Source organism: Stegastes partitus, unplaced genomic scaffold (assembly GCF_000690725.1).
Source record: "Stegastes partitus isolate 25-593 unplaced genomic scaffold, Stegastes_partitus-1.0.2 Scaffold1283, whole genome shotgun sequence".
Classification (NCBI taxonomy): domain Eukaryota; kingdom Metazoa; phylum Chordata; class Actinopteri; family Pomacentridae; genus Stegastes; species Stegastes partitus.
In genome coordinates, this window is record NW_007579014.1 from 150,382 (window position 1) to 167,771 (window position 17,390).

Genomic DNA, 17,390 nt, shown 5'->3' on the forward strand with positions numbered 1-17,390 from the left:
ATTGTTTTATTTTTGTGTCCTACTGTCTAAAAGAGGCCTTATTCTGCTCTTTGGTTGCCTTTTACCCTTCAGTGTTGCATAGCTGCTTTTTGTGCATGTAAAAGGTCTGCAAAGCCCAAAGAGCTTTTCTCCCCACAGAAAGCACTGCTCCTTACCTGCCTGAAACACCTCATTTGAAGTGCAGACTTCTCTTAAGTTACTGATCACCATGTTACCATCACGCCCGCCCAGCAGATAGTTTGGCCTTCAAGTAAAGAAGGAATCTGTTTCCTCCATAGAGCTGCTTCTGCTAACTCTAAAATGTGTCACTCACAAGCAAAGCAATGTTGAGTCTTCATGCATACCCAGCATCTGAGGAACTGAAGACTCAGGGGATTACAAGACATCATCTCTGGCTTTTGGGAAACACTGATTGACATCTTCCACCATTTTCGGACATTTTGTAGATTAAATAACGAAGCAATTATTCAAGAAAATAAACAACAGGTTAGTTGACAATGAAAATAATTGTTAGTTGCAGCCCTATTTTTATTATTTATTGATTAAAAATTGTCCCGAGTTCTTTCAGTGAGGAGTTCTAAAATTACTTAGACTGAATTGTTTTGCATTGTTCCTGCACTGTAGAGTCACACTCCACAAGATCCACACACAGAAGCTACCTGCTCAGTCCTGCCTATAAATGACCTTCTGTCCTCAGTTAGGTTTTAGATTTCCTGTTGTTAATCATCTCAGATTCATATTTTATTCCGGTGATATTTGCTCTTTTTAAAGCATTTTGAACTGTAGCTGTGCAGAGAACAGCCCTGCCTTTGTCACACTGGCAGACGTTTTGCTTTGTCATAGTAGGAAAAGCAAAAGTGTTACTAATGACATCAACACTGACTCTGTTGAAGCTGCATCTACGTGCATTGCTCTCAATTTGTGCATGAAAAAACCTGATTGGAAATGCTAGCAATTAAAAAAAAAAACAAACAAACTGAAATGTCAAAAAAAAAGTAGAAAACACAACATTAAATAATTACAGCTACACATTCTACTGATTACACTGATGCAACACACAGCTACAGATAATGATTCAAATCTGAAATGCATGTTTTAAAGTGCAGTGTGTTCCCACCAATAAGCACCATTCTGTTGTGTTGTCATTTCAACGTATGTTGGTGCACTACTGGTGTTTTTGTTGCATGTGTAAAACATGCACAGATGTTAAATGCAAACTTGGTCAATGCGACGCTGCACGGCATCGTGACCGTGAACTGAGGCAGCTGAATGGAATTTGTCTGTCATTTATTGTATGATTTCCACCTGTGATGTTCCTGCTGTCGTCTGTGAGAAAGACCAGCGTGGAAGGTGGACATGCTGATGTTTACGTCGTGCATTCATGGTTGAACATTTTGGTGTCAGGATTCCTACCTTCAGCCCTACACCTTGTGTTTGTGCGCTGCCTAAAGGGGAGGGTGTCCCATTTCTTTTGGGTGTCGAGGGGTCTTTCAAGCAGATGTAGGTTTGGGTTTTGCTTGGATTTTAACATTTTTTTAAAATTCCAACTGTATTTATCAACTCTATTTGCTGTTTCGATTCTTTGAGTTGAATATGGTTAGAGTTACTGTCGTATCTTCAAGCAGCTGTGAAATCCTGCTTTTCATTAATACAATAATCAAATGACATGACAACATGCTGTATTATAGGATAACAGTCACAAAAAATGCTGTACATTACAATAAGTTCTTCTACTTTTAATATCATGACACATTTTCCAGATTATACTTACATTCTTTAACTTTCAGTAACATTTTCAGGCATCAGTACTTAACGGATCTGAAAACTTCCACCACCACCGCCCATCTCTGCTTGTTAAGGGACCAGTAATAATAATGATTATATTCATTATTATGTGTTGAACAGTGAGGTTGCACAGCCACCAATCGGCTGCACATCCTCTGTATGTAGACCAGTGGGTTTGTTGTGAAGTCTCTCCTGGTGTGTGCAGAAGTACCGGCATGTCATCACAGTTTTAGAAAAGTGTTGCTGTCAGGGCGGTAGAGTTACCGTAAATTCCAGACTATAAGCTGCTACTTTTTTCACACACTTTGAACACTGCAGAGCAATGATGCGGCTAATTTATGGATTTTTACGATTTTTATGAATTCGCCTCGAGACAAAAGACACATTGAGAGCGACAACGAAAGAGAGACTGAGGAAGTGTGTGACCAAGTCATTCTGACACTGAAGAAGAAGACGACTTTAGTGGTTTTAGTGAGCAGGAGGAAGATGAAGATAGCGATCAATGACTTTTCCTGGTAGGCGACTGTAGTTTTTATTTTTTTAACCAGCCGTGTGTAAAAAGCATTTACAGTATTTATTTAATTAAAAGTTAAAAGAATCTTTCTGTGTAAATATCTCCTGTTACAACGTGGACACCTGCAGCTTATAGACAAGTGCGGCCTGTATATGAACAAAACTTGTTTCCTTTTAAAGTTAGTGGGTGTGGCTTATATTCAGGTGCGATCAATAGTCCGGAAATTACGGTACTTTGTGTTGTTTTCACAGGAGAGAAATAAAGAGTTCCTGTTCATGTAACGTTACTACAACGTTCTCCCGCATTCTTCACGCAGGACGCTCTACTTACCATAAACACCAGCAGAACACAGAGCTAGAAAAGCCATTGTAACCATAGCGACGATGGTCTCGTTTTGTGTCAGCGTTCGATAAATTAAGGTGATTGTTACTAGACATGCAGTTGGTGTTGTTCACCTGCTAATCAAGGAGCAACAGCTGAGCAGGTAAACTGGGAATAATGCTCGAGTCATGATTTGGGAATCCTCTCAACCCCAAAACCCACCGGAGGCTTTGAAAGGCCCCTTTTTTAAAAAAAAAATCGCAACTGGAAACATAAAGAGTCATTACATCTTCAACTTCCCAACAGTCTTTGAAATCTATAATATGCTGTTCCATCAGGAAACCAACCAAATCTAAGCTTAAAATCATGATATTTTAAATAAATAAATATATATTTAAAAACTTTATGTTGTAGATTTTGTATTAGAAAAAATATAAGAATTACCAAAAATAAAATAACCAGTTTGCACCCAGTTTCATAAAAAATCTCAGCATTCTGTGCTGCTCATGACGACATTAGTGACTCGAAAAAAAAATTCATTGCTTCTTGACTGAACTGCAGGCTGTGTCTTCACTTAGCGGGGAGCTGATCAGAACTGATGCAAAATGGAAATTGTACACTATGGATACTATGCAGAGTCAGTATTTTTCCAGTGGTGGTAACACTGGTGGGCAGAGTCCAGTTTTTTCTTTTCTTTTTTTTTGTCTTAATTTTTGTAAAATACATAATCAAAGAAATTCAAAGTTTTTTTCTTTTTAAATGATTTTTAGCATTTTGACGTTATTGCACCACACAGTAGACGTTCTTCAGTTCTCTGTCCTTCTCGCCAGGGTTGTTCTGATTCTATACAAATGCAGGACTTTAGATTGCAGCGAAAAATGATCCCACAGTGAGTAAAAATGTGACAGGAGCACAAAAAGAAATGCCCAGAAGCTACTTGGGGTTCAGAGGATAAGGTCGAATGCGTCAGGAGGCGAGAGGACACGCCGACGTTTAACTTGCGTCGCTGATGGCGCAGACAGATGGCGGTAGATACTGTTTTGTTTTGAGATAACCGAAAACAAAATTAAATTTCTTAAAGATTGCTACGGAACCAAAACTTTGGAACCAGTTTTAAGTTGGATCTCGTCCCTGACGCCCAAAGCGGTGCACAAAAACAGAGGGGTGGGGCCGAGTGGAGGAACTGGAATTGGGTCAAGAATCACCACATTCAGGTCTACGCTTTAGGAGGTTGACAACAGTTCCTCAGGTCTTCATAACGCTGTAATTCCAATTCAAACCACAAGCATCTGTTTACTCTTTAGGCTCGTTTCCTCTCCTATCTGAGCAGATTTTTGCTTCAAAGTCTCGTCTTGTACAGCAGCAGCAGCAGCGGCATCGTTTCGACGGCGGCGGGCTCACGGGGGGCCGCAGACTCCACAGATAAGCGCATCAGCCATTACCAGGTCCCTCCTTCAGACCTATTAGGTCTTGCAAGGACTTCAAACACCAATTTGTTCTGCAAATAGCCCATTCAATTTGTGCCTGCCAAAGAGAGACACCTCTCTCCTCTCTGCAGTAATTGAATCTTCAAAGGGACATTTTCCTCTATTTCTGTCAGGTATTAGAGTGATGAATAGCAAACGGTCATCTGAACAGAAAGAGAGGATACATGTTTATCCATTTTCAGTTAGACGCTCATCATGCGCCTTGATGATTGCGAGGCAGGAAATTGAATGGCAGCGCTGCAGGGCCTTCAATAGAGGATTTTCAGCGGCGGGGCAGACGAGTCATGCACTGATATCAGGCTTTGGGGCACTTGGTGAATAGACAACATTATCTCGCCACTTATCACAACATCTAAAAACCCAAGTTCAGCTAATTATAACCGAGCGGACACTCTGACGCTTTACAATGAATTTAAGGAGGCTTTTAAATCTTCAATATTTTTATTAATTAAATACACCATACTGGAGCAAATGTCTCGGAAAATATCACAAATAAATTTCTCTTTCATTCAGCATTTTATATGTTGGTGATGATCTCTACATTACTGACTATGAGCAGGTTTCTTCAGTTTGCCGTGGGGGGAGTTTCAAAGGGAGGAGCTGAGTGCGGAGGGGGTTGGATGTACTGTAGCCACGCCTGGACAACGACATTTACATGCAAACTGTACATACATGGTAGTTTTACAAATACACCAAGAGAGTGTTCATGATTTGTTTTCCACAAAATGCCACAGATTTTTTTTATTTTTTAAAACCCTATCTTTATATATATATTTATATATATACCACCAAAAAAGAGAAAGAGAAAAAGAAAAAAAAAAAAAACACATTCCCCTTGACAACACTTAAAAGTATAGAAAGTGGAAACACCATGTTGCTGGGAAATGAGGATAGAAAAGGAAGAGAGGAAAAATGAAAAGGTCCCGGTTTTCCCCCAAAATGTCTTTAAACAAATGTGCAGAGTTGAAAAGCCTGCATCTCTAAAACCTCATTAAGTCTCTCCTTTCCTTCGCTTCAGTCACAACATCCTCTCAGCGTGTTATTTAATTTTCTCTTCCTGAAGAGTCCCCTTGGATTCTGATCCGTCTCCTCTTTTTAGCATTTTTTTTTTTTCTTTTTTTACATGTTTTATCCCAAGGTCACGGAGTCCTCAGCGTCCCGAATCAGGTGCGTTAAGTGCAAGTATCCACCCTTATGTGGGGAAAAGCCAAGGTTTGGAGGCTGAGCGTCGGGTATGGGTTGCAGAAATAAAAGTCAGGTTACTGGGGGAGATGGGTAGAGGATTCCTTTAGGGCGAAAGGGCCTGGGAGCACATAAAAAGGCCGGGGGTGCTGCTGATCCACGCTGTCTCAGGTGACAATGAGTAAGGGCTAAAATGAAGGCACACATCCTGCTTCCTGCGCGGCTCCCGCCTAACACACCTGAACAGTGGGCGATAAAAACAACAACAACAAAAAAAAAAGAAAGCATTTTTAAAAGAAAGCAGGCGTCATTAGGAGCATCAGTTCACAAAATGTCATAAATGTTTCACCCCGTGATAAATCAACTTTCCGCCAGCTCCGGTGCTTAATTTATTGATCAGCCAGGCTTTGAAAACCATCTGGTGTCCCATTTACTTTGCATTAACTTAAAAGTGCATTCATGAAGCGATTCTCTTTGGTATAATTAGAAGCACGCTCCGACATAACTGCAGGAGGTGTTCAGTCCTGTGAAACAGAAAAATGCAGGGGAGGAAAGACAATTATCTGTCTGGGTTCCACCAGCATTCAACTTTTTCATCTTACTTGTTTTTTCTTCTTGATTCTAAGGGGCGATTTACTTTTCCCTTCATCCCTCAAATCACTAGGAGGGCTTCAGTCTATTAGTAATTGCAAACTCCTACTTGGGGGCTAATTAAAGTGACTGACGCTGGGAGGGTCTCACTCCCCTGGGTCAAAGCAGCTCTGTATGAGCGAGGTAATTTGTCTGTTCAGAACAAAGAGATTAGGAAGAAGCTGGGAAGAAAGCTTAATAAATGAGCATCAAATGTCCTCTGCCATGATCGCGAACAACACCAATTATGTCACAGCAAAATCGCACATAATCAAAACAACGGTCAGCAGATAACCCGGTGACTGCTTCATTTTCTCCTCTGCTAAACCGGCCTGCGCTTCATACATGGGAGGCATATTGATTCAGAGGGCTGTTATCCAGCTCTTGTTTGAGGCCGTCCAAATTCTGTTTAAGCAAAAGAAACGTTGTGTGATAAAGTGCTCGAGCGGCAGAATAATTCTCCTTATTTCACTGGTGGAGATAACAAAAGCATCCAGAGACTGTTCCCACTGAGCGATGCGTCTCTGTTTATTTAATAATTCTCTCTCTGCTATAATTAAAGCACCAGGGCCGATATTCAGATTGCATTTTAGCATCAATAATTCAGCAGTTTTCACTACAATTGATGTTAGTGCATAAATAAACAATGAGGCCTCATATTTACTGCGCCATCCATGCTACAGGAGACACTGGGGGTGGGAGTAAGGACTTAAACAGACATTTAAAATTAAACTAGATAATGCAACGGCTTTCAATTTAAATGTGAGGAGCTCTAAGAGCTCCAAGAGCTGATTTGTAAAAGTGACAAGCTCTTAAAAGGCCTGTGACGTCGAGAGAGGAGGGGAGGAGGGGGGGCTTAATGGAGTTCTACCTCTCCTCTACTCACAGAACCACTCAAGGTGAAATGCATGCTACCAACAATATAATTCCTCTTTCAGTCAGACTCTGACACACTCCAAACACCTCCCATATCTCTCGGTGTGCTGTGTGTGCAGACAAGGTATCAATGAAGCTGCTTGTTGTGAGGCAAAAATGATTAGATCTCCTGCGGGCAGAATGAAGCTATCCTGAAGAATGAAGTTATCCTTCGTATATGATTAGGCCTTCTGTTTTGCTTTCACTGGAGGCATCAAGATCAAATCAGGGAAAGCCATGATGACAGCTTTCATGATATACTAGCTGCTGCAGCTCGCTGTCTGTGTTCGAGCCTCGGGCCTGCTGGATACAGATTTTTGGCCTTGGAGTAATAACTTAGCCCAGGTGATCCCAGTCTCGTTGATCGAGTAGTCAAATTCTGTTTTAAACACTCTGTATTAACGGCAACACGTGTCATTTTTCAGCACAATTGGAAGTCTGGCGCGGGACGACGAAATAAATTCAAGATGAGTCAAACGTGCGCAACAAACCGAGTGTGAGGACGGCGGCGCGAAAAACCATCATTTTCACATGTTTTGTGTTGACGGTTAATACAGATTTTCTGAGTCCTCCAACAAGAATGATGGAAAAATCTATTGGCTGTCTAAATATAAAATTCATCTCGGCTCTGTAAGATTTAATATCTGCTGCATGCCTCGCAGTGGAGTCGAATCAACGACATCAATATAAACAGAGTGAAAAATGTTGGCGTGAAAATTACAGATGTTTTTCTTTTCCTGCTAATGACTCCAGCTGAGTGATGACAAGCTTTTACTGACTCGTCCTGTTCTTGATCGGCCCTCTGCCCCCCTCCGCCCTCCTTTAGATGTTAGAAACGAGAGCACAAAGAGTGGTGGCGCTCACCTTCTGGTCGGGCAGTAGTGGGTTCGTTTGCAGTGAACTCAAATGGCCGTTGATGAGCGCTGTGGGTCTGTCGTGTTCGCAGAACAGGCTGCCGTTGATGTAGTGGAACCGATCTCCGGGGACGAGCCGGTTCCGGCAGGTGGAACATGTGAAACACTGTGGACGGGGAGAGAACGGATCAGGACTCGGTGCTGTCGTGTAACAACGAGCTACAGATGTGAGGGTTCTAGTCAGAGTTGGGACGGTGCAGGTCCGGCTAACTTATAGAGCTTTTTACCATCACGTGGTCCCATCTGATGACGTCGCGGTTTACTGAAAGGATCCAACAAAGTGTCTTGTTTTGTCCAACAAACACTCCCAAACCCTCACATGTACTCATTTAATGCAAGAAAAGCTCGAAGCTGAAGGCCTGAATCACATTAACCAGCAGCCCTCCAGCAGCTCCTGGCAGCTTTTTGCTCCTGTTATGTTTTTGCTCGCTGTGACATCGTTGGCTCGTTGTTCACTGCAATACAAAGTCCTGCTCAACCAGCAGCACAACAAGGGCTAGAAATAGAACTCAGAACTGTCTTTAGTGCAGTTAAAATGCCATAAATCATGAAAAAGGAAGAAAACTAAAAGTTAAACTTCTTGGATTGATTCATTTTACTACAATTGACAAAACCTGAAACCCACATTTAGAACATTTCTCCAGGTGCCCACAGGTGTGACCAACACTGGGGGAAACAAACGGTGACTCCACAAACTACAGCAGCTGAGTCAGTCACGAGGTCACAGCCGTCTGAGGACTGAAGAATATTTTGGTTTTTACAGAATCTGGTGAAAGCAAAGGATTTATTTTCTCTCTAATTGTTTTTTTTTAATGAGACAGAATTAAAATCTCCCAACAAAAAGCTGCAAAAAACAACAATTTGAAATCAAAGGAAGCTTTTTATTTTAATGCTACGGGCACCAGTTTTTATCCATGTTGTCTCGTTAGCCTGCTCCGTATAGACGCTACCTTTACTGGCGACTCCTCGGCGTTTACCGACCACACCAACAACAAGATGCTGCTTCTTACATCCTGCGTTTGTCCTAATGTGTGTTTGTACTCGAGTTTTTTGTTCACTCCCTCCACAAAAAAAGACAAACGTGCAATTTCAAACTTCTGTAAATTGAGCATTTTCTGCTTTTTGTTGCCTACTGTTTGTTGTTTTTTTGACCATAGGTTAGACAAAACAATCTGAATATAGAATTTTTCGGCTTTTAGAAATGGTGATGGCAAACTTTTTCAACATATACAAACAGAATAGAGATATTTTATTGATAGACAACAAAATAAGTGTTAGCTTCATCCCCAAAATGACAAAAATAAACATTAAAAAATGATTTCTAGCCAGTGTTGTTGATTGGGGTTCCATTTACTCAAGCATTTTTCTTTATTGTATTGTGAGAAAACACAGGAAAATGTTACACAGACTCGCTGCCTTTACTGTACGTGGACTTATTCTACTTACTATCCTCCTGTAAGGCTCATTGTGAGTGAGGAAAAAAAAAAACTACAATACGACCGTGTGTTCAAACGCACGCTCTCCAGCTTTACCTTGAGATGGTACACGTTGCCCTGCGCCCTCATCACCAGTTCGCTGGCTGGAATCGACTGACCGCAAGCGCTGCAAGCTCCACTGTTTCCGAATAATCTGAGGGGGGAAGGAAAAGAGCACATGTTAATATGGAAGCGGCGTGTGCATCTGCATGGATTTAGCTTTGTGTAATGGACTGTGGCATCCCCACTTTTGTCTGCTGAGTATGTGACTAAATGAAACCCAGTGTTAAGTTCACTATCCTCCCAGCTCCATTTCTAACTGGAATGGAAAACATACAGGAGAAGAAATAGAAAATCATCACAGTATCAACAGGAAAAATGAGTCCTCCACCACTCTGCTCTCCACAAGCATCTAGCACTGAAACTGCATATTACTTTTGCTGCACATTTTTTGCAACCTAATAATAACCTGGAACATAAGCAATCAGGACCTAAGAGGATTTGATTGTACATCCAGGCGGAGACATAGTGCTTTTGCCATTAGGACTCCTGTGAATGCTCTGTCAGTGCCGTGTTTCCATTAGAAACCCCGTAGCTACTCGGGTTGATATATAATGTGCATGGGTTAACCTTTTCAATCATGGTGTCAACACTTTAGATTTGCTTCTGCTCATCTCTTTCGTCCCTAACCTTCTCTCTCTCTCTCCCTCTGCCTCTTGATAATGAAATGCTTGCTCCAGCTTCCCTTCTATCTTCCTTCTGAGTCCACAATTTAGATTACTTCATCTCGGTGAGCAGCAAACTGAATGAAATTTCGATTTGAGCAGAAAGTAATTTACTGGGATCTGGACCCATTTGTCATCATATCTCACCGGGTGTTTGCTCTATCACTGCACTTTTCCTAAGCAATCAAATAAGACCACGGCATCTGACATGCTCCGGAGAGAAGGAGAGAGAGAGAGAGAGGGATGGAAAAAGAAAGGGATGGAGGGGAGGGGAGTGCTTAACGCTGGTGTGTGCATCAGATAAAGTTGTTTGGGTTTTTAAAAAAATAAAAAAAATTAACAAGAAACAAGAGGAAATTGTTTCTGTTCGGGCGTTCTCGAGGACAATTTTTACGAAAAGTATTTAACAAATAATAAATGCCTTTACCATCCAAAGCGTAACCCAAGCAGTTGTTGGATGTACTGACAGACAAACAAACAAGCCCGAGCTCTTTGCAAAGGGACACAGAAATGGCTTTCAATAAGAAGCAAATTTTGTCTTGGCATCATTTGGAAAGGCTCCATCAAAACTCAATTTCAGAAACTAATTAACTGGAGACCGTCGTCACAACACTGCCAATTCTCTGCTCTCGCTGGGACAAACATGATAGTGGAAATGAACATATATGCCTTGCCTCCCTTTAAGACTCATGCGATGCGTGTGTGGAGAAGCAAAACTGCTCTTTTTTTCCCGCGAGACATTTCTTCATATCAAAGCGCTCGAAAATTCCAACTTTTTTCTCAAATTGGAAACACGCTCCCCTCGTGCTCGTGTTGCATTCGAGGAGCCTCCCCCCCTGCGCGGGAGCTTTTGGAGAGGTGTCGAAACAAAGGCTACGGGACGTTCGCACCGCAGCCTCTTTATGTTTCAGGCGCAGAGTGGAACTCGCACCAGGTTAATTATTTTACCAGGGGATAGCTCTTGATAGTGTTTGATTTAAGGAGCCAAAGCCTTTAGGTGCTCAATTAAGTTGCTGTATCGGTTTGAACTTGGGCTCTAATGGCCTCTTCTGCCAGTGAACTACAGCACCGAGGTGAAGTCGACACCGCAGGTCAGTATAATTAAGGCCAAGGGACTCTTTTAATTGCAGTGACACATCTGGTTTCTGCTTTAAAGAAGGAAAAAAAAAATCCCTGTTTCTGGGGGACGGCTTTATCTTGATTTATCTGCCGTCTTCGCCCCGCGGATCTGTCTTTGATTAAATTAAATAACAAACAAAAAAACACATTTGCAGCTGTCTGTTGTCTATATAGGCAATGACTATTGGATTTCATTTCAGCACTGACTGCCGGGTGAAATATAGCATGGCTTGCTGCGAGGCTGTCTGGTAAATGCAGACCTCATTCACCGAGGCCTTTGAGTAGGGTAAAATTACCCCACAACAATGATTTCTGCAACACAGTCCATTAAAAATGCCTCTCTACATCAGCAGCCAAAGCACCTTAAAAGCACTAGGCCATATTGATACTGAAGCGGGGCTTTGCATAATGGCAAGAGCTGCATTAGAGAGAAGGGTGGAGGGGCCGGGGACGGGGCGGGGGGGAGGAGGTGGTGGTGGTGGGGGAGATTGCGAGGATGAGGGAGGGTTTCTCTGCGTGTATCTGGATGTGTTTTGGGGAGGAGGGGGATGGGGGAGGTGTCGGGGTGGAGGGTGGAGGAGGGTGGTGGCGGCGGCGGTGGGGGATCAGCCAAATTACACTTGGTTAATTCAGAGTAACAGATCTGGCCCCAAGTGAATTGAAGGCCTTGAATTAATTCTGTTATGACAAATCAAGATAAACGTTTCCCCTAAATTGCATGCGATTTAATTAATTTCTGAGATCCCGTTTTTTTTTTTTTTTTTTCCTTCTTCCCTCCCTGGCCTAATAGTTCACATTCTCTTGTGCTGTCATAGTGCTTGAGTGGGCAGACTTCAAAGTGATATTAAATAACCAACTATTAGATTTACCTCACACGTTCTATTGGAAAAGTGCCATTTAATTACCTAGGCTTATTCAATTAAGGGGACAGCATTCTCCCTGAATCCAGCAGCCACAAGTAAATTAATTCTCCCTCTACTAGCAGCCCACAGAAATAATATCACCTCCAGCTTAAAACAACATGATCCCCGCACAACTTTTGGCTGTAAGTTAAAGCTTTTGGTGGCGGCGCTGCGTTTGGAAAACAGACATGGCGATGCTGTGATGTTTGTGAAAATCCCTACTTGACAGATGGGAGATGGGTATCATCCCGGGCCAGGCATACATCCCACTCAGCATTCAAACTCCTGATCAATCAGATAATGAGCATTTTCATATCAGCTGCATTAATATAAAATTGGAGCTACAGCTGAGATTGTGAGCAGTCTGTTACGACAAAAAAAAAAAAAAAAAAAGAGTCTGCCCCTTTAAGATGAAAAAAAAAAAAACAGCGGCAAATGGCCTTCACAATAATCCCTCCTCTCTATCTGTCTTTCTCTCTTGCTCTCTCTCAAAAGCCAATTTGGTTAATTAAATGTTTTGTTTGCAGTGTGGCTCTCATTCATTTCGGACACGTCATTGGGAGCGGATACAAGCCAGGGACCAGATCTCATTAGATAAAACCCATCAGTACTAAAGGAAATGGAGGGGGACTATAATTAAAGCATTTAATTGTGTAGACTCACTGTCAGATGTTTTTTTTTTCCCCCCCGCTCCAATCTTTATCTCCACAGAGATCTCATGGTTCCATAATATGCATTTTAGCTCTTCCACCAAGCATGCTCTCATTACAAGTGGAAAGGTGTATCCACATTTTCCCCCTTCCAATTTTAATTACGTTACAGTCCCATTATGAATGAAGTACCCCATTGACTTCCCCATCCTTTTTATGAGGTGGGTGTGAGAGGCGCACTTTAGATTCTGAATTATCCGAGCAGATCTGATCGCAGCGTCGTATGTTGACTGTTCCACCTTTTAGAATGTGAATGCAGGAGAACACGCGGGTATTTTTAACCCGCCGAAACAGAAACGCTCTGTCGGAAAACACGTCGCAGTATGAACTCAATAGTTTGTGAATAAGAGTCCCAACAGCTAATTGATAGGTTTAAAATCAATAGCAGCCTTGCACCCCAGGGTGAGTCAGGAAAGCATTTGAACTTTCAGTAAACTGTGGCTCGTCTCGTCACGTCAGACTTCATTACCACAGCGAGTGTCATCAACAGGCTCTGGTTGGGTGTCTGGCACTCCTACTAGAATATTTAAAAAGGCTCTCTTTGCTAATTAAATGGTGCTTTTCCGTTACATAAAAAATAAAAAAACAGAACCAAAAAAAATACAATAAGATAACTTGAGCCCAACACAAACCCAGCACACAGGAGCTACTGTACGTCCTACTGGACCAGTTTTCTGTCCTCTGCTGAGCGCAGACAGTCAGATGACCTGCACAACAACTCTTCTGCTTTGTGCTGTCAACATGGCGCCATGTGTGGCGTCTTTAAGGGCAGAGAGGGAGACTTCAGCCAGGATGCTTTAATGAGCACTGACGGTGTTAGCACAATTTGATACGCGTGTTCTGAAAGAAATACACACAACTCTGTTGATCTTTGCACGATCAAACATTTACATCGACTCAACCCTGTGAACTCCAAAACCGGCCGACGAGGTTAAAAGGCATGTTGTTTTTACAGAGATGACACTATTTCTCAGCCTGAAACTTTAAAAATCTGATTTTAAACGCTCCGACGGTCCTTGAACTGGGTATCTGTGATGTGCCTTTTAGTTGGGAAAATTAACCAAATCAGATGTTTCATCAAAACCAATTTATTCTACATGTCTTATTTCAAAATTCGCCAAAATGTTTTTACCTTTGCTTTAACAAAAATCTGTACAAAACAAAAAGTTCTCCTACTGAGAAGCCACGACTCACTCAGCTGACACCAACAGTCACGTGACAAACATTCAGAGAGCGTTTGGCTGAACTGCAGGCTGTGTTTACTCAGATCAGAGAGGACACGAGTATGAAAACAATGCTGACAATGTAAGTAGTAAATTATATCACACATGTGAGGGGAACTTGGAAAAATGTTGAACATGTTGGTTTGAGTTATTTTGCATTTTTGTAAATAAATAATCAAAGAAATTTAACTTTTTTATGATTTATTGAATAAAAACTTTATTATCCTGCATAAAATATATTTCTGAGCTCTCTCTGGTTGTGCTTTGTGGTTCCACAGAGGTAAAGGACCTGATGTTGCAGCAAAAAATGAGCCCACAGTGAGTAAAAATGTGACAGGAGCAAAAAAATGTACTGGGAGCTCAGGGGGTTAAATTGAATAAGTGTCACTGCTTAATATGATCCAGAACTTTTGTAAGACACGGTTCACTTAAAAATTCATGTAAGATGTGAAATGAGTGATCTAACTTGTTAGATAACTAGACAGTCTGTGGCAATCACTGTAAATAACAACCTCCTGGAAAGTGGAGTTATTCAACGCCACACTTAAAAGCATCACAAGGTCTTTTTCTCACCTGATGTAATCGGTTCTGCACAGGATCATGCCGCTTTTTGTGAAGCATGACGTGCCGATTTCGCCCAGCTGGGCCTGGCAGCAGGAGCACTTGAGGCATCGGCTGTGCCAGTAGCTGTCCATGGTGTAAAGGAGGAAACGGTCTGCGATTTTGCCACCGCAGCCGGCGCACCGCTTCCAGGACAGAGAGCCCGTCCCCACCGGCGGTGGCTGGCTGCTGCCTCCGGGATTCACCATCGTCCCTGAGAACACACACACAGAAGAGACACGTCAGGCCCAACATGTAGCACCCAGGAGGCTCACACTGTTACCTGGTAAGTACTGTTTTGTACACAAAGAGGTCAGGACACGGACGGCTGCAGCTAACCAGCATTTGCAATTTTCTGTCTATTATTTTGTTGATTAAACAATTAGTTGTTTGGTCGATAAAATTGTCAGAAAATGGAGAAAAATGTCGACTTGTATTTCTTAAAGTTCAGGATGACAAATGCTTTGTCCACAACTCAAACACAATCAGTTTACAGTGACAGGAGAAGGAGAGAAATCAGGAAATATTCACATTTACAGAGCTCGAATCAAAGATTTTACGTTGATTTTCTCTAAAAATGTATTCAAAACGATTTATCAAAACAGTTCATAATAATTTAATAGTTGACATTCGGTTGATTGCTGCAGCTCTGGATAAGCAGCAGAGTTAGGTGGAATTAATACGGCCATGCAAGTGTCATAGTTGACCAGCTATCAGATTTTAAAATCCAGCTTCTTGAGCGTATTGTTGCATCGAACCAGCAGCTGATCTCATTAAGGTCTCGAGTCCTGTTCTGCTACCAGACAGCTACGAGTCATTTAGTGAATTAATCTGCCCTTGATCTCTGTCTCGTCCCCGCGCTGATGCTTCATTGGACGTCTCATGATGAATGTCTGTTAGCTGATAACACTGAGGGGCCAAAGGAACAATTGTGCAGGCGAGCCTTTTGTCGAGCTTGTCCTGAGAATTTCTAAATAGCACAAGACTTTAAGTGCACTGTTCCTCCGTGTGTTGCAGTCCGGGCGGCTGCACTGAGGTGCTGCTTACTGGAGGCTGGAGCTCAAATGGCACGTTGGCTGTGTGTTTACCAACATGCTGGCCAGGCCTTTGACCTGAGGATGGGGGGACGTGTCCGGCCACAAACACCATATTTACTGCTGTCATGATGCTGTAATCTAATGAAATGCAGGCGTTTGTCTGAGCCACGACATCAAGGTGGGCTCTCTTTTTAAATGTAATCCTCTTCAATTTGGTTGAGGCAGACTTGCCTTTGGATGAAGCCAAATCTTTGTTGAAAGGCAGGTAGGCTAATTAGAGTTGGGGAGGGAGGAGGAGGGGAGGGAGGAGGTATACACAGAGAAAAGCATTCAGTAAGCCCATTAGCGATGGCTCTTAGGGACAAACCACAGCGTACCTTAGTGCTGATTAAATCTAAAAGGAGATGAATCAAAAAGCCGACCTGAAAGTGACTCCCTGGATAAACAAGACGGGCCATCGTCAAGTTTCATTCAGAGAGGAGTTGCTTTTTTTTTTTCTTCTTCTTTTTTTTTTCGCTGAGGGATGGAGGGGGGAGACAGGAGGGAGGGAGGAGAGGAGAGGAGAGGAGGGGGGTGGCTTTTAACTTAAATGGGCTAACTCAAGTAATTACACGGGCAGGCAATTTGGGCGCAGAGACCAAGTCATGATGGAAATAGAAGAGAGAGGGAGAGAGAGACAGAAAAGAAAAGAGGGGGAAACATATGAGGCAGCCATGTGCTAAAAAAAAAAAAAAGAAAAAAGAAAAAAAAAAGCTCCTGCTGCTGCTTTTTTTAATGGAAAATAAAAGAAATGTAGCTGCAGCGCGGTGCGTAAAGGAGACTGCTGTCACATAGCAGCGATGAAATAGAAGAGACGCAACTATGAAACTGGACAAAAAAAAAAAACAGCTTATGTGTAATATCAACAAACACCCACCTCGTTTGTCTCTTTTGAGTGTAATGGCTGTAAAGTTGACGGCTTTCAGGGGCGGAGGAGCAGGCGGGCGGACAGGTAGCTGCAACAGTCCCACAAAGTGCAGGTAGAAGGCGGACGCACTACCGCGCTCCGTCGGCCTCCAGCTCCGGCGGCGGCAGCGATCCCCCTCCGCTCGGCTCTTCTGGTTGCGCGCAGCAAATGGAGTTATCAGATAGTATTTCCACTGGATGCTCCCCGTTTCGCTGCTGCCGCCGCTTTTATTTCGCTCGAACAAAAGGAGTCCATTGCAGTTGGGGGACTGCGCATGCCGTAATTTCCCTTCAGAGCCGAGAAAGTTCGCTGTTTGGGCAAGAAAGAAAAAAAAGAGGATAGCGGAGAAAAAAAAAAAAAAAAAAAAAAAAGAGAAGGACGGAGGCAGGCAAAGGCAGGAGGGAGGCGGTTGGAGTGACGGTCCTGTGGCTGCTCCGAGTCCCGTTAGCTGCTTGTTCTACATGTGTCGCTGACAGGAAGAAACCTCCAGTAAAAACCCCCTTCAGCCCCGTGACGTAGGCGCCGCCGCAGCCAATCAGCGCGCAGCTCATTTAGGCGGAATAACAGCTCCAGCCAATCAGAGCGAGGCGTGATTGACTGGACACGCAGACAGAGAAGGATGGAGGTGAGATGGACACAGTCATGCAGGAAAACACGGACACGGAGAGGAGCGTCGTCATAAACCCCGCGTTCTGTTTACTACATAATTAATCTGAACATCTTTATTTACAAAAGGCTGCTCAAACTATCTCCGTCCTGAATAAGTTTCCCCCCAACAAGATGTGTTTTTTAAAGCGCAGGCTGCCTGGCAACATCCGCTCGGCTGCATTCATCTCACGTCTGAGTTTAATTAGTTGACATTCAATAACTACTTAGTTTACCGAGGCTGACTCCAACCTCTGGGA

General features: G+C 42.8%; 1 protein-coding gene across 1 annotated transcript; it reads right to left on the reverse strand.

Moving 5' to 3' along the window:
* Positions 1-4,529: 4,529 nt before the first annotated feature.
* lmo4b (LIM domain only 4b) lies at positions 4,530-17,083 on the reverse strand. The gene is made up of 5 exons (XM_008298116.1): positions 16,456-17,083; positions 14,476-14,716; positions 9,281-9,377; positions 7,699-7,854; positions 4,530-5,528 (listed from the first exon to the last, which is right to left on the reverse strand). Exons 2-5 carry the CDS (start codon positions 14,709-14,711, stop codon positions 5,520-5,522), a joined length of 498 nt encoding a protein of 165 aa, XP_008296338.1. The 5' UTR covers positions 14,712-14,716; positions 16,456-17,083; the 3' UTR covers positions 4,530-5,519.
* Between the last annotated feature and the right edge of the window lie 307 nt (positions 17,084-17,390).